The 18,415-nt window shown below is 40.1% G+C and overlaps 1 protein-coding gene across 2 annotated transcripts in view; it reads left to right on the top strand.

The window, feature by feature from the left end:
• The first annotated feature begins 522 nt into the window (after positions 1–522).
• Positions 523–18,415, top strand: part of vopp1 (VOPP1, WBP1/VOPP1 family member) — a 71,753-nt gene continuing 53,860 nt past the window's right edge. The window contains exon 1 of one of the 2 annotated variants that reach the window (XM_012964901.3): positions 523–1,250. In XM_012964901.3, coding sequence (XP_012820355.1) covers positions 1,200–1,250 — 51 coding nt within the window. In that variant the 5' untranslated portion in view covers positions 523–1,199. 2 annotated transcript variants of the gene reach the window in all.

The following is an 18,415-nucleotide window of genomic DNA, read 5'->3' as shown; positions in this document are numbered from 1 at the left end:
ACAATTTCACCTTAAGCTGAACTTCATCCACCACAGAAGACTCCTTCAGTGACCAGTGTTTCCACTAATATTTTGTGCAAAAGGACTGGTATTCTGAGGGTTGCAGTTTAACACCAAGAGAACTGCAGGTTGTACATCCCTACTAAATATAGGAGAAATATATACTAATTGTTACAAAATGGTGCTAGATCAAAAATAAATCCACTTATGGTGTTTTTTCTGTAAAAGAAAACGATAACATAATATCCACCTACAAGTTAGGATAAAATGGCAGTTATATGACTGTGTTTTGTTATAATGAGACACGTATTTTTCTATTATTTTAGAATAAAGGCAATTGCATGGGAGTAGAACTGGCTGGTCTGGTTAATGTGGAGTTAACACCACAACCAGCGGGCAAACGGTGGCAATTCTCTCGCTACAAACCCCGGCTGAGAGAAAAAGTGAAAGTAAAATGACTGGCAGGCAGGCTGCACATTTCAAAGCAGAGATTTGACAGCCTGGGAGGTTTAACAATGTCGGATATCCGTTTGTACCACTGCCCCTTTTGTCTGTAGACTGGCACAAAGCTGTGCCCAAGAACATTTCAGTCCGTTTGTGAAGTAAATAAAGATGGAATGGAAAAGCCCGTGCGATGCTGAAGAAGGAAGGGGAAGGGGAGATTCTCCTCCTCCCGATAATCTCCTCCTCACACTCTCATCTCAGCCTATAACCTCTCCATTTCCAGCCATGAAATCCTTCTCCGTAAGGCAGGGACACAGATGAATATAATCCCCTCCCTCCCTGTTCCAGTGCAATCCCTTTCTTTCCTCTCTTTCTCTTTTCTTTCTTTCATCTCTCTCATTTGATCGACCATCATCTCCTGCTCGGGCTCTGACAGCGGATGGAAAGGAAACACCCACCGCCCTGTCAGATCTGCTGGGGATGAGATTATAAGGAGCGTGGGGTTTCCCTGATCAATCTCGTTTCCTCTTGCCTGGGATCAATACACTAATTACCACATTGGAGCATGTCAGTTTGCAGATGGAGAAGGACAAAAAACTGAAGGAGACGGCTTACTAAACCCTGGGATTGTATACTGTATATAGTACACCGCCGCTATTGGTTTTCTACTGCAATTTCGGGGGGAAAAGCGATTTGTGGAGCTACAGATGCATGTTTGGTGAATAAAGGATAATTGCCCTACAGGAGGCGAAAAGATGAAGAGTTTGCACTGTGTGGGGTTGTACCTGCTGTCACTGCTGTGCGAGGTAAGTCCCAGTCTGGCTTTCTTACAAACTACATTATGCAGAATTGTTGTTCACACCTAAACAGCTGTTGTTGCATTACAACTCTCAAGAAATGCTCTAAGGGGTGCTGGGAAATGTAGTTCAGTTGCAGTGGCTCAGGGGTTAAGTATCCTTTTCTAATTTCTTGTCAATGAACTGCAGATTGATGAAATTCTGTTGTTATGGAAATGATTCCCTGAAATGGTATACATTGGTGCCAGTTGTATACAGCAAGATTACACATCACAGAACCTCTTTTGGTCAGCAGTTTGCTTTCTTTTCCCTGTAATGTAATAATGTACTATACTGGGTTTAGATTCTACACAAAAGAAATATATCTGAAATATACCTTTATACTCTAGGAGACTGTACACTGTAATAGTATAATACTGCAGTACTTGAGAAATTAAAAGGTACAGGAAGGAAAAAAGTGAACAATAGAACCTTATACTCGATAGTCAACCCATATAGACTCAATACAAGCCCACCCATAATGCAGATAACAAAAGTCTAGTTTACCTATATGCACATACCATAAATCTAATCTACTTAAATACTGATAGAGTTAAATTAGTCTACCTTTATGTACATACAGTCATTCTGGTAGACCAGTCTGTAGATACAGTAAGTCTAGTCTGCGCTTAGGTACAGTTAGTCTTGTCTCCATTGTACAGAAATTAAGCTTGCCACTGTACTTGTTATTTCCTTACTACTTGCAAAGCCTTGGTTGCTAGTCAACTCAGAATTCTAGGATTTACATGCTAATATTCTCACAACTGAATATGAAAGTCTGTTCCAATCCACATCTGGAATCAAGGATATGGTGGTGAGCGTGATAAAGGTCAGGCCTTTTCTCTGCTACTGTCTCTGCCACATTCTGTTTAGGAAATTCTATTAAAATAGATAGAGATCTATTGTTCTCCTGCAGTCAGTTTAGCCAGGTTTCCCAGCAAAAAGGAACAACAGAATGGGTGAAGTATGTTCCATGATCCAGCTGCTTTTGTTTGAAACTTGCATGATCTAGGTCTTGTTGTATACATTCGCTGTGTATAATCTGAACATTTTGTTTGAGCTGCTTGATGATGAATGTTGCATACAGTATAATTTTCCTTCCGAAGGACGGACTATACTGAAAGGATTGACATTTTATACCAAGCAGGAATGCAGTATTTTAAGACTGTAGCAACTGTGTGCTTTTTGTCTCAGGGCTTCAGGGAAGCAAGCTGTAAATGATCTAAAATGGCTTATTTAGCTCACATGGCTATTTTGTGCAAGTTGATATCCTGATAGATCAGTTGATAAACCACTGTAGTCAGTCAATGCAAATGCGTTCAGAAGGCAAAAAGTAGATGCATGGCAGCAACAAATCCCTTGTGGCACTGACCCACTTATAGTAGTACCCTCCATGCTTTGATATTCAACATCAGAAATACTCTTGGGTTCAGTGTAATTGTATAGTTTGGTTAGGATTGTGCAGAGGATAACTCAGTAATCTGCTTTTGTTAGAAAGTGACTACAAGTCAGATATTGTATATAGGATTTGGCACAGTACAACAAGTTAGCATACACCAGATTAAAATGTTTAGGTTAGTGCTATTAAGTTTCAGCAAACATGTTCCAGCTTAAGCATGTTCAGAAAGAGATCTTCCTTACAAAGTAAGTACTTTGTATATTTCTTTCTCATTTTGTGTATAATTTATCTAAGTGTGTGTATTTAAAAATAAAAATACATTAAGTGGATTTTAGTTGGAGCTACATGCTAAAACACATCAGTTTGATTCAAATCACAGATGCAAGGCCACTTGACTTTTTATGAAGTGTATATGGCCATTAGTGGACACAAGCACTATATTTTTCTCTGCTATGCCAATGTTATCTCTCCTAGTGATCCTGACAACAAAGTGGCTTGCATATCAGTGTATTCATGTGCCCATCCTTAGCAGCTAAATATCACACTTGCTCTGCAAAAAGGAATTAGCAACATCAGATAGGTCCATGTTGGATAATAAAATACTAGAAGATTTAAGTCTTTGCAAATTACAAAATTACTAAAAAAATACAGAAGTAGGCACAAGGATAATAATGCACTGTACTGTATGGTTATCTTTATCAGCGATGACTACGGAGAAGTTCTCGAGTACATAATTTAGCAGAGTGCTAATAAACAAACTATGAAAAGTCATAATATATTTTGTGTCTTTTGTTACTTTTGTATCTGTATGCATCTATCAGCTTCACTGCCCAACCTTAGAAGGTGCATCTTTGTACAAGAATATTAGAAACTAGCGCCACAAAACAGACTACATTTCCAGATCCAAAATATTTTAAATTACCATTAAAAACTGTCTGCTTCACTGTGTTATTTGTGTTGCAATTATGTTTTTTCTGAGGATTAGGCATAAACATCCAGGCATTAAGAGTAGAGACTGTATAATGTTAACGTTATTTGGGGTGTGAGTTTACCACAGAACTGGCCAATGTATTAATAGCAGGAAAATAAGTTGTACCATACTCTGCTACTGCCATCAATGAGACATTATTTCAAAGAAAAAGATGCCCTAAAGAGAGACTAAACCCTCAAAAGAAATTAAGCAAACTCTACACAGGAGATCCTGTTTCAAAAAAGCATAACTTCATTGGTACAAATATGTAAAATATCTTACATTTTAACCCTGCTTTAGGGCTCTTTTTTCTTTGAATTAGTTTATTTGCCTTTTTAAAATCCAGTTGCACAATTAATCGCCCCCAAAAAAGTTGCAGCAGCAGAGAAGCAGAGAAGGCTAATAAGGAGAAAAATTCCCACCCTTGAGGAAGCAGGACTGTGTCTTGTGAAATGTGTCAGATGGCGCTGTGCAACTTGTAGGCTGAAGAGGGACAGCTATGATAAGTTTTTATTCACACTTAGGGGCACATTTACTAACCCACGAACGGGCCGAATGCGTCCGATTGCGTTTTTTTCGTAATGATCGGTATTTTGCGATTTTTTCGGAAAATTGTCGCGACTTTTTCGTTACTAATACGATTTGTGCGAAAAAACGCGAGTTTTTCGTAGCCATTCCGAAAGTTGCGCAAAATCTGCCGATTTTTCGTAGCGTTAAAACTTGCACAAAAAGTTGCGATTTTTTTCGTAGCGTTAAAACTTGCGCAAAACGTCGCACCTTTTAAGTTTTACCGCTACGAAAAAGGCGCAACTTTTCGCGCAAGTTTTAACGCTACGAAAAAATCGCCAGATTTTGCGCAACTTTCGGAATGGCTACGAAAAACTCGCGTTTTTTCTCGCAAATCGTATTGGTAACGAAAAAGTCGCGACAATTTCCGAAAAGTCGTAAAGACGCCGAAAAAATCGCAAAAAATACGAAAAAGTCGCAAAATGTTCGTTTTCAAATCGGAATTTTTCCAATTCGGTTTAGATTTGTGTCTTAGTAAATGTGCCCCTAAATGTGAGTATTCTGTACAATTACAAGTTAGGATTCATTACTCTAGACTCTGACTCTAGACTAGACCCTAGCAAACCAAAGAAAAACTGAGAAAACTACAAGGCTTATAGGTATGGGATCCCTTATCCAGAAACCCATTATCCAGAAAGTTCTGAATTACGGAAAGGCCATCTCCCATAGTCTCCATTATAAGCAAATAATTCTAATTTTTTTTAAATGATTTCCTTTTTCTCTGTAATTATCAAACAGTACCTGGTACTTGATCCCAACTAAGATATAATTAATCCTTACTAGAGGCAAAACAAGCCTATTGGGTTTATTTAATATTTAAATGATTTTTAGCAGATTTAAGTTATGGAGATCCAAATTACGGAAAGATCCCTTACCTGTTCTGGATAACAGGTCCCATACCTGTACTTTTTAGCCAAGGGAGTTTTTTGCCTTCTAAAAAGGGTTCTACCTCCACATCTGACGACTCAGCCCTGAACGTCAGTGGGGAAAAGGAGCAATCTTTCATGTGATCGAATTGCTATGTGTATAGTTACATAGTTACATAGTTACATAGGGTTGAAAAAAGACCATTGTCCATCAAGTTCAACCCATCCGAGTAAACCCAGCACACAACCTATACTAACCAATCTATACACTCACATACATAAACTATATATATACAACCAGTAATACTAACTGTAGATATTAGTATCACAATAGCCTTGGATATTCTGCTTGTTCAAAAACTCATCCAGGCCCCTCTTAAAGGCATTATGGCCACCTTTAGGCACACAGCCTTTGTTAAGGTCTGTTGGAAAGATGAGTTCAGGAAAATAAGATTAAGTATCATTAAATAATGCTTTTAAACTGTCCTTTAAAGAGATTACCTGGTTTAAAATAGTCTTGGGCATCAGCAGGAAGCCTGTACTTTTGTTCTATTTCAGGAGGTTTAGCTCAAGCAACTCAAAAGCAGAGCAAAGCATTGCAAGTTGTAGATGTGTTTTGAATATTGCAGTCACTTTTTTCTTTCTATATTTTCTGTCTGAATGTGTAATAACTGAATATGTGAAAGCAACGCTTTCTTAGTGTTCAAGGATTCTTTGGTTAATTGTTTCAGCTAAGGTTCATAGCTAATTTGAGTTACATACTGGCAGGAAGCATTTACAACATCTGATTGCTGCTGATCCCTTTGGGGTACGCCACTCACAGCAGATGATATATAAAAGGACAAGGAAAGGCTTATTTACTTGCAGTGTAAATTTTTTAGGCACCTCCCAACTGTGCTGGGTCAAGGTGGCCGAGGATACTAGACAACCAGGGTGGGGTGGCCAGCTTGCCCCCCATGTGCCCACACCGCCATGAGTTAGATCACTTGTGTGAGCTCAGTGATGACCAGGGTACTGTAAATGGAGAGTGACAAGTGGGTGGCACGGGGATCATGTGCTGGCCTCACAGGTCTGGACTAGGGGTAGGCAGAGAGAAGAGGTATATGCCTAGCATCCTTCACCATTGTGCCCTAGGAATGTATCTCTTCTGCCTACCCCTAGTTCCTTGGGGGTGTCCAGTCCCTGGGCTGAAACCAGTGACTTTTAGCCAGTGGTGTATCCTGCCACCCTCACCCACAAACCCACGTCACCCCGCCTACCCACAGGAACAGGAATTGGATTCTGTGTAGAAAGGGGGGCAAAGTAGGGGCTTTCCTAAAGGTGGCTATACATGGCCCGATTCCAGCTGGCAAATTATCTGCCCATGTATGGGCACAGATGATGGGCCTGTATGACTGTCATCTGGCCTAAAATTTGGCAGATCTCGATCGGGGAGGTTTGTTTTCTTCATCGGATCGGAGACCGCATCAGCTCATTGATGGGGACCTCGAACCGATGGCGCCTATACCTGCTGTTCTAATTCAATCATTTGGCTCCAGGGCCAAACAACAGAATTGGCCCGATATCGCCCACCCATAGGTGGGGATATTGGGAGAAGATCTGCTAGCTTGGCGACCTCACCAAGAGGTCTGAATGTAGCAGGGGGGAAGCATAGAGAGGGCCATGGGTCATGGCTACAGGGTGACAGTGTAAAATCTATAATTATAGTAATCAAATACTCTGCATTGAATAATATGGCAGCGAATCACTGACTGCCACTTCATAGCCCTGCTCATGACATCACAGGCCATAAATGTCATTACCACGCCCACCAACATAACCTGCCATGCCCCTTTCTGAACTTTTAGCATCCCAAAATTGCCAACCCTAGCCTAAATTGTAGTATTTAAGACTTGAAAGTATCCTGAATTTGAGCTGCTTGTGATACAGAATCTGCACTAGAATGTGTGATGGGAGAAAGCTATTCTAGGGGCTTTAGGACATTAAGGCAAAGAACAAGACACCAGATTATTAGAGAATTTTTATTTTGTACAACTCTTACAATATATTGGCTACATGTCCAGACAGGGATTGAAAATAGGCCCTGGTAATTCAATTACATTTAGGCACCACACAGGCACAATAAATAATGACTGTCTATGGCATCTTACAGCAGCCCCTCTACGTTTGCCAGAATCCACATATTGCCAGTCGGTTAAAAGAGATTAAAAAAAAAGGAGAAAAAATGCTATAAAAATTTCAGGTTTGATAGAACAGGAAAGGCCTCAAATTCAGCACATGATAACTAATGAAGGCTGCATACAAAGGGTAGTAGATTAAAACTCTACAATATACTAAAGTTTCCTTTAATTAACGGTTTGCATTTGTCTATCATAAATATGCATACACAAGAGACTATTGTTCTTTCAAGAACCAGTGATTTCATGGTATAATGGTGATGCCATTATCCATTTCTCTCACTGTATAATATACTGGAGATTACATTTCTAATTAATTGGATTATGTGTTGGTAGGGTTTCCACCTTTTTAAATCATTCTTACCAGCAAGTGATGATTTAAAAAAGGTGGGGTAATAATGCAAATGGGGTGGAGTGATGACACGTAGACAGCAGGAGGATGGGTTATGTAGCCGACTGGGGAATAAAAAAGGTAATATTGAGGCGGCCAGGGGCTTAATTGCCAGTAAATTTGTAATTCCAGTCCCAGCCTTGGCAGGTTTTAGCAGCTAAGCTGGTATCCTACTCCATTATCATTTGCTGTTTTGATGTTATCTGTCATTGTATTATGTGGTGAGAGTGCTATTCCTTTAACCACTGCCCTACCATTATCATGTGTTTTGGATGTTATTACCTATTTCTTTGGCTATATAATGTACAGGGGAGCCATTAGTTTTTACCCTTACTGAGTAATGTGCTGGGGATCCCTTTGTCCAATGCTCTCACTGAATAATATGCTATAATATTGCATTTCCCATTTCACTCATTGTGTAATATAATGGGGATGCCAGCAGCCTCTGCTCTAACTGAAAAAAGTGCTTGGCTTAATGTGCAAATAGCTAGTAGGTACTTTTTGTATAGACCATGAAATATTCTCTGAATACTGCAGATAAGGAAGCATTCCTTTCACTGTATGTTGTGCCTGCATTAACAAGAAGTTACACATTTTTGTAAATGTACAAAAGCTATACATTAAGGTAGGTGTGGCTTTAACAGATAACCGTTGTTTTTTTTAAATGCCACCCAGTCTCTAGTGCTACCCATAGGGGCGAGTAGATGCAAGCAAGGTCAGAAGTGGATTGGTATGGATGTGCATTTGGAGTGGGGTGGGTGTGGTAGTCTGTGGCTGGCTGAGTATGCAAAGGGAGGGGGTGAGCCTTATGGAAGCAAGTTAAGTTTTCTGCAAGCAAGTTTACTGCATTATTATCTTCAGTTGAAGGATGATTGTTTTTTTTTCAGATAAATAACAAAGTTGCAATATCATTCTGGCTATAAGGAGAAAAATGTAACCACTAGCTTGCTACACACAGTGAAAGAAGGGCCCATCCACAAGCATATGCGTTACCTTGCTCAGTGCTCAGCCCATGCTTTCATTTTCTAACTTAAAGTACTCTTTTTTTTTAATACAATTACTGATTTTTTGCTATTGGCAACCACAGTTGTGCAATGTAGCAGCTGTGTATGTAAATCAGCCCCAGAGAGTTCAGTTTGCCTCTGTATTATTGTGTTTCTCATATATTGCAAGCAATCTTACCTAGAAGTAAGGATTGAAAAATAGGTCACAAAAATTGTCTTTAGTGTTTTCTTGTTTGAACCACACTTTGTGGCTCCTACTAAAACATCAATTATGGAGCAGGGATTGTGTGACCTAGATCCCTCAGTCAATAGGACATTGCTGCTAGCCCTTTCAGAGTCAGAGCTGTTATAGTTGTACATAAACAAATGGTGCTGATTAGACTTGGATGTCATGTTTAAACCTAGTTCTCTCTTGAGAGGGAGAAAAATGAACATGTGCAATTAAATATTTATGCTGTTATTGTATGACAGAATGAATTGAACATATACATTAGATATCTTATATATGTATCCCAGAATTGGATGTACATTTTATACCACCACCTGCCTAGGCAGCTTTACTTATAAGGTATTCCGTTCCCAAGCCAGTGAGGTTACTCAACTATGGGATCCCTTATCTAGAAGCCTGTTATCTAGAGAGCTCAGAATTACAGGAAGGCCATCTCCCATTGCGTCTATTTTAAACAAATATTTTAAACATGATATTCTTTTTCTCTGTAATGATAAACCAGTACCTTGTACTTGATCCTGAATAAGCTGCATGGATCTAGATTTGCAGCAAAACAATCCTGTTGGGTTTATTTAAAAGTTAATTCATTGTTAGCACATTTAAAGTATGGTGAATGTATACTGAAGGATCCCCTATCCAGAAAACCCCTGGTCCCAAATGGTGTTCTGTCATCTTATCTGGGAGAAGTGGGAGAAGGTCAGTGACTGCTTTTTATTCCTTGGTTCCCCAATGGCCCACCAATCCATCTAACCATAAATCTGTGGTTCATTTTTTCAAGGATGCTGAACTTAATTCTTATTTATTAAAAAATGTTATGCTTTTGAACGATCAGATAGTACCACCAAATTACTGGATGCAAAGCCCACCTACTGATTTGATCAGTGATACTTCCGCATTTTGTACCCTTGGAGAGCTACTCAATGCATATGCAACCATCTCTCCTGGCAGGACTCAGAACACCCCCATCCACACAGGAGGGGCTGACATAGGGGAAGGAAGGCAGTTATTGCCCTTCACCTCCATCACCACCATGGTTAAATCCTAGACACATGCCTTTTCTGCCTACCCCTAGTTCCAGTCCTCCTAACCATGTTGTAGGATTAGGTTCAGACTGGGGTGCCCCACCATGTCCCCTACACCCCCCAACAGGGCCTCCACTGCACCCCTGTTAACCCCCTGCAGGGGCCCTTGCCACCCGCCCGATGTCCTCCCCTGAGTGCACATTTGTGCACTTTGAATGCGTCAGGGGAGGGACATTGGCGACAGGGATTGGGTATGGGCCAGCAGGGCCCACTGGGTTTTTTTTTCCCGGTTCCCCAGCAGCCCAGTCCAACCCTCTGTAGGATCCACAAATCATAAGATGTAAAAGTCTCTATCTTGACAAATAGAACTAAGCACTTCTGCAATGGAGATCCTAGAAACTGGAGGACAAAATTAGTGTTTTCTCTACAAAAACAACACAGCAAATTTCCATGAGACTGTAGGATTCTTGGCACAAATGTTGCTTCTTGAGTATTTCTTTAGGCAAATCAGTGTGCAGAGCATTAGAATCACTAATAAATAACAGTGCACAAAACAAGATTCTTTTTTGTATGAATAGTAAACTGCTGTGGTTTGTTTTTCTGCTAAAGGATGCTGGTCCTTTGAAAAAAGCATGTCTCCAGCTGTGGGCGGGAGAGGATTTTACAACAAAGGACGCCTATTGATTTTTGTCTAACACTGTTAATGAATTTGTCACTAGTGAATAAAACATTAAGTTGGGTTGTAGGGCAAACAGTTCTGGGATCCTGCTGGGCTTAATGCTTATATAAAGATATATATTTTTGTTTGCAGCCAAACACTTGAACAAGCGATGATTATATAATGCCTAGTGAAAATGTAAGAATAGTGGCTTGAATTAGAACTTTGCTACTCAGTAAGGGAAGAAAGTTAGGAATCCCTTAAAGGAGAAGGAAAGGCTTATAAAGAATTAATCTCAAGCTGCAGGCATACCTTCATTTGTCTCAATAGTGCCCTTAAGCCGCCCCATATTTCACCTGTTCATATGATCAGAAGCCAAACAGGAAGAAAAAACGCTGTGCAAAGAAAGTTCCCATAATGCCTCACTCCTGCACCGAGACCAAGTGTACATGCTCAGTTAGTTAGACTATGAGTCAGCTTCACACACAATCCTGCTGATTGGCTCAGATCCACATTCCTAAGGGGGGGTGAGTTTTTAGCATTCTTGAGGGAGGGGGGAGCAGGAGAGGGGAGAGAGCAGAGAGCTGTGTGTCTTTGGCACATGAATTATGACACAACAAATCTTTGGACAGTGCAGTGAAGTCAGTGTATGGCATTGCACTATACAGTACATTGTTGAAATAGTACTTCTATGAGTTACCAGATCATAAAACTCTCTATTAGGAATATTCATAAAGTTTTACCTGATCTCCATAGGTTTTTTATGTTTTGCAAGACAGCATTTTTACTGCTTTCCCCTTGTTAGATGCAGCAGTATAATCCCTCTCAAAGCTCTGCAACCGATCCCTAGTCTTATGAAAGAACAGAATGTAAAACACACAGGGAAGCTGACAATAAACTGAACCATGGCAGGTCAGGTAAAGAAAAACATGTGCACAACTGACTAAATATTTTTTATAGCAGCTTGTGGATAAGGAACAAGCATTTATAAAAAAAAAAGGTATATAGGTAAGTTTATGAAGCAAAAATAAACTACACACTAGGAACTGTGCTCAATATGGTTTAATGTTTGTAAAGCAGATGTTTTATATCCTACTGGAAACTTTATGAAACCAGTAAAGGCCAAAACTTCAAATATAAAGCGTTTGTGTCATATAGGACCCAAAAATGGGACTGTAGTTTACCCACATTAATACATTTGTAGAACTATTTCCCTGGGATTTGCCACTTTCAGTTTGCAAATGAATGAACATCACCTGTATAGTTGAGCCAATATTGTTAATCATCTTGTGACATTATTAACAGTTTATCCCTAAAATCACAATTTCCACTTTTTCATCCTGCTTAAGATATGCTAGCAGTGAGGCAGCTTTTAGGGCTATATAATCTTTTGATCTTTAAATCAATGCTGCTAAGAACATCAGAAGCCTAAGGACTTCTTGACTGAAGAGGAGGCATGTACTGAGTGAAATGTATTCCCTGTACTATTCATAAATGACTAGCTGTGCTGCTTATTTATAAGATTTGCTATGGTGGTAGCAGTAATTCAGTGCATGAAATGAGACAATAAAACACTTACCAGTGAGAGCCAGAGTGAGTTACATTAATTGTTTTAATCTGAATTACCTCGATATCAACTAAAAACATAATTCAAAATATACTTAAAGGAACAGTTCAGTGTAAAAATAAGACTGGGTAAATAGATATGAAAAAAAGGATTGCTCTCAACGCAAACCTTAAAGCAAAATTTCTCAGACAACGAGTTTATAAAGAAATATTAAATAAACAATTAGGTAAAGGGAGTAAATAAAGAGAATGATGAATTATAAGTACCACATATTTAAGTGAGGCTCGGGTGTTCAAACCCCGAACCTACCGCTTGAAATCTAAAGTCAATCCCTTTTATGAACCAATATCCGAGAAAGCAATATGCTCACCAGTGCCCGGCAGTGGTCCGGGTGCTCTCAGCCCCGAACCCGCAGCTGAATGGGAGTAGTTTCACAGTAGAAAAGGACATCAAGCACCTTTCGGACACCGGGGATCCATTTAAAATCCAAACTTTATTTCAGCATGTTTAAAAACAAAGAGTGCCTATGAATAAGTGCTCCTAATGCACGAAACGCGTCAGGCACTCTTTGTTTTTAAACATGCTGAAATAAAGTTTGGATTTTAAACGGATCCCCGGTGTCCGAAAGGTGCTTGATGTCCTTTTCTACTGGGTAAATAGATAGGCTGTGCAAAAACAAAAATGTTTTTAATAGGGTTAGTTAACCAAAAATATAATCTATAAAGGCTGGAGTGAATGGATATCATAATAGCTATGGTAGAATACTACTTCCTCCTTTTAGCTCTTTAACCTCCTAGTCAGCGACTTGAGGGGGGCCACATGGGACATAACTGTTCACTTTGTTTGGTTTTGATCCTGAGCACGCAGGTCAGATTCAAAGCAAACAGTTATGTTCCAAATGCCCCCCACGCAAGTCACTAAGGGCAAGCGCATTAGTGCTATTTTGGATCTATGTTATTACCTCCCGAAATATTTATGCTGGAATGTTTTACCTACTTATTGTTTTTGCTTCTTTTTTTAATCCTGAGAACATTCTTCCATGTAATGGGTTTATAGCAGTAGCAATTTTCATTATTCAAAATGTAGAAGTTACACTGGAGAGCTCTCCTGGGTTACTTGTGCCTAAATAGTTTAGATTACTAGTTCCATGAAGGACCTGTTAATCTATTTATGTGAAGCATATAATATCTGTAAACTGGATTGTAAAAGATGTGATTTGTCATAAATCTAAGTTAAAAAAAAGTAAATTGCTATGTCCACATCATACTGATAAGACCATAAGACTTATTTTCTATATAGATGCCTTTTCTGATTGGTTGACTATAGAATAGCTGACTGAAAGTGGCAGTTTACACACCTTTTCAACTTGAGTTGAATGAAAAGGGTATGCGGAACATACATAAATCTATGGTTTCTGTTGTCTCTGCACTAGACAAGAATATGAAGTTTCAATTTAGTACTTCCTGTCACTTCCTGATCCCAAAGAACATCAAAGGAGCTGATAAAACTAATTACCAGTCCACTGCAAAGCCTGTGATAATGACCTGTTTGGGCTGCTGCTTAGATAAAGGGAAAGTTCGATTGTTTAAAGGTTGTTTAAGGGCTCTGGCACAGGGGGAGATTAGTCGCCCGCGACAAATCTCCCTGTTCGCGGGCGACTAATCTCCCCGAGTTGCCATCAGTTGCCATCCCACCGGCAAAAATGTAAGTCGCCGGTGGGATGGCACATGCGGCGGTGCAATTTCAGCAAATCGCCGAAAATGCCTCATGAGGCAACTTCGGCGATTTGCCGAAATCGCCTGCGCAGCGTGTGTCATTCCACCAGTGACTTACATTTTCGCCGGTGGGATGGCAATTCAGGGAGATTAGTTGCCCGTGAGCAGGGAGTCATTCCTAGTAGGTTCTTGAACCGCCTGAAATAAAAAGTTGTCATTTAGCATATTTACAAACCTACTAGCTTTTTCTGAGTTAGCCACCCCATTACTCCAGTCAATGTCCGGATAATTAAAGTCCCCCATAAAACCAACTTGACCCAGTTGTGAAGCCTCCTCCATTTGCAACAGTAGCTGGGTCTCATCCACCTCATCTATACGGGGTGGTTTAAAGCATACATCAATGATTATTTTCTTTGTGACCTTCACCCCTACTGAAATTTCTACCCAAAGAGATTTGGCTTTTTCATTGGTAATGTCTTTATTACATGGCTTTAAATCTGACTTTACATGAAGACAAACCCCTCAACCATTTTTAATCTCTCTGTGCCTCCTAAAAAGTGTAAAACCATTTAAATTCACGGGCCAGTCGCATTTTTCATCCCACCAGGTCTCAGTGATACCAATTAAATCATAATTTTCAATACATGCAGTAGCTTGCAGCTCCCCTAATTTACCCGACAAGCTTCACGCATTAGCCAGCATGCAGTGGAGATTATTACTTCTCCCTCTGCTACAGGTACCCCGGGCTGGTGCTGTTTTCTCCTAACAGGGGCACCAGCCCGGGGTACAAGGTAAGCGATTAAAGTCACTTGGGGGTGCCTAACATTTTGGCACCCCTAAGTGACTTAGCCTTTCCTTGTCCTTTAAGCCATGATTATCCAAATGACAGAAAGATACCTTATCCAGAAAACTCCTAGGTCCAAAGCATTCTGAATAATAGAGTCTATACCTGTACAAACGTATTAATAATTATTCAGGTAAATTGTATATTCTAATAAATATTTACAATTAATAGACAAAATCAATATTTATACCAGTATAAAAAGTCAGTGTACCTTATGCAACTCAGTTAAAAATAATGTGCAGTAGATATTGATAGGTATATAATTTTTTTTAAAAAAGTATCCATTTTCATCAGGCATCATATCTGGTTTGTTCCCTCTAAATTTTGCTTAACATTGACTGATATAACTGTGCTACTTACTGAGCAGGCCTAATCCTTGATTATGCAAATTACTGTTTTGATTTCCATCAGTTTGTCTTTATTATGAGCCTGACAGCTTACTTTTTTGCTGTATTGTAAACAATTGAGTAAACTATAATGAATGTCTAGTAAATCTATTTTACAGACAGTCTTTGGTTATTTTTCTCTTAAAGGAACAGTAACACCAAAAAATGAAAGAGCTTTAAAGTAATAAAAATATAATGCACTGTTGCCCTGCACTGGTAAAACTGGTGTGTTTGCTACAGTAACACTACTATAATTTATATAATAAGCTGCTGTGTAACCACGGGGGCAGCCATTCAAGCTGGAAAAAAGGAGAAAAGGCACAGGTTACACAGAAAATAACAGATAAGTTCTGTAGAATACAATAGTGTTTTATCTGTTATCTGCTAAGTAACCTGTGCCTTTTCTCCTTTGAATGGCTGCCTCCATGGCTACATAGCAGCTTATTTATATAAATTGTAGTAGACATTCTGAAGTAAACACACAACTTTTACCAGTGCAGGGCAGCAGCACATTATATTTTAGTTACTTTTATACACTTTCATTTTTTGGTGTTACTGTTCCTTTAACATTTTTAAAGAAATATTATTCGGGAGTTTCACAACCAAAGATTTTTTTTTTACTGGCTGCAGCAAAAATGACATGCAAATTGTGCAAAGGTTGAGGTTGTTTTCTCTGAGTTTGTGAGGGGGACATGATTACTTTTTACAAGTACATTAGAGAGCATGATAGACAGATAGTTGATCTTTTTTCCAATAAAAACAATCAATGCATCAGAGACCACCCCTTTAGATTAGAGGGACAGAACTTTAATTTAAAGCAGTGTAGGTGGTTCCTTGTGGTGAAAGCAGGGAGGTTGTGAAGTGGTATTGTGATGGCAGATTCTATTAATGCCTTTAAGGGCAGTGGCACATGGAGAGATTAGTCACCAGCGATAAATCTTCACTACCGCGGGCAACTAATCTCTCCGATATGCCATCCCACCCGCAAGAATGTAAATCGCCAGTGGGATGGCATATGCGCCACTTCTGTTTTCCGAAGTTGCCCGAAGGCCTGGCAACCAAAGCGATTCGTATGCCATCCCACCGCCGATTTACATTCCTGCTGGTGGGATGGCATATCAGAGAGATTAGTCGCCCATGGTAGTGAAGATTTATCGCGGGCGACTTGTCTCCCCATGTACCACTGCCTTAAAGGAGAAGGAAAGGCTAAGTCACTTGGGGGTGCCAAAATGACCCCCAAGTGACTTTTATCGCTTACCTTTTACCCCGGCTGGTGCCCCTGTTAGGAGAAAACGGCACTAGCCCTGGGTACCTGCAGCAAGTGCTTCCTCTTCTTTCTTTGCTTGCGCATGCTCAGTAGAGTGAAAAGCCAAACTTTAACAAAAAAGTCAGCTTTTCACTGTACTGAGCATGTGCCGGCCCAGGGATTTTGATGACTGAAGGAAGAAGGAAGAGGAAACACTCGTTGCAGCTATCCTGGGCTGGTGCGGTTTTTTTCCCAACAGGGTCACCAGCCCGGGGTAAGAGGTAAGCAATTAAAGTCACTGGGGGGTGCCTAACATTTTGGCACCCCCAAGGACTTAGCCTTTCCTTCTCCATTAATGCAGTGGCCCATGGGGATATTAGTCGCCTGCAATAAACAGAAACCTAACCCCCAAGTGACTTAGCCTTTCCTTCTCCTTTAATGCAGTGGCCCATGGGGATATTAGTCGCCTGCGATAAACAGAAGCCTAACCCCCAAGTGACTTAGCCTTTCCTTCTCCTTTAAGAGGGGCTTGGATGATTTCTACAAGCATAATATCCAAGGCTATTGTGATCTGTAGATCTACTATTAGTAAGCATAGATATTGGAATATATAGTTTATATACGTGAGTGCATAGATAGGTTGGGACTTGAACTTGATGGCCGTTTGTTTTTTCAAGCCCAACGTAAGTATGTAACTATGCTATGTGTCACTGACAGATTTCATCCGGTTCTAAGTGGCTGATTCCAGCATTAGTCAGCAAATTGCAATGCACTACTGAAAAATAAAATGGTTGTGTTGTTTGCAGTAGGAAGATATATTGGGTTGAGGTAGCACACTAATAAACCATAAATCAATAAAAAATACTGAGAATGATGAGAAAAAATAATTAACCCAGTTGGTGAAAAATAAATATTTGTGTAAATAAACATCTACTACAGTTTGGCTGTATGTTTACAGTGACAGTTAACTTTTAAGGGCAAATCATGGCAAAGCAAAGGATTTCTAAGTGTCTTTTATGCAAGAGACAACTGTTGCCCAAAGGGGATCTAAAAACAGACCACAAAAAAGCTGGACCAAGTGAAGATCTGGGGAGCCTGGAATTGTACAGACTGGAGCAGGACAGAGCAGGTTTTGAATAGGACACATTGGGGCAGAATACAAAAACACAAAGGCAAGGCAGGAAGGCAGGACACACTATAGTCAAAAAAGGTAAAATTCTGAAGATAAGGCTAGACTTCACAGCAAAGGAAATATTTACGGACTAGAAAAGACTAGAGTTCTTAGCCAAGATGCAACGAAGCAGAAGTAATAAGAGTTAGGTATAGGCCACACAGGAATGCAAGAGTCTCAGCATTAATGCTCTGGTCAGGAAGCAAGGAAAAAGAAGGGTTTATATAGGGAGGACTCGGCTGTTATTGACTAGCCCAAAGTAGTGTATCTGGTTGATGGAATTTGCCACACCCATCAGGGGAGGGAAATAAACTCAACTTCACTAGGAACCTCTAAGCTGCCATCCTTGCCCAGTAGTTAGGCAGTCAATAATTGAAATCACAGCAGAGCCTTGCAGGCTGGTTTTTACTATTGGGACTTCAAAGGCACGTGTAATCGTTTTATATTTTCTAGTTAGTAATGTGCGGGTCAGAAATAACTCAACCTGTACCCGACCCTAACCCACAAAACCTTAACCCACACCCGACCCTAATTTGCAAAATGTTGCCATTGTAGGACCTGCACCCAACCCACAACCACTAGTGGTGTGCGGGTTGACCCACATCCCGTGGGACCTGCAGGTTTACCCTTAAGTCAGGTGAGTTTGGGATAAAATCAGGATGACCAATTCGGGTTTGGGTTGGGTGCGCATCAGACTGGAAAAATACACTCTTCCTCTGCTCCCTGTTTCCCTGTCTTGGAGCCTAAGGAGCACATAGAAGTAGAATGCAGAGTAGAAGGACATGGGTATGGGTTGGGTTCAGGTCCTACAATAGCAACATTTTGCAGATTAGGGTTGGATGCGGGTTAAAGTTTTTAGGTTATCCCCCCAAAAATCCTTTTAAAGGACATGGAAAGGCAAAGTCACTTGGGGGGTGCCAAAA

This window comes from Xenopus tropicalis, chromosome 6, assembly GCF_000004195.4.
Source record: "Xenopus tropicalis strain Nigerian chromosome 6, UCB_Xtro_10.0, whole genome shotgun sequence".
NCBI lineage: Eukaryota > Metazoa > Chordata > Amphibia > Anura > Pipidae > Xenopus > Xenopus tropicalis.
The sequence above is the reverse complement of the archived record's forward strand: the minus strand, read 5'-3'. Positions and strand labels throughout refer to the sequence as shown.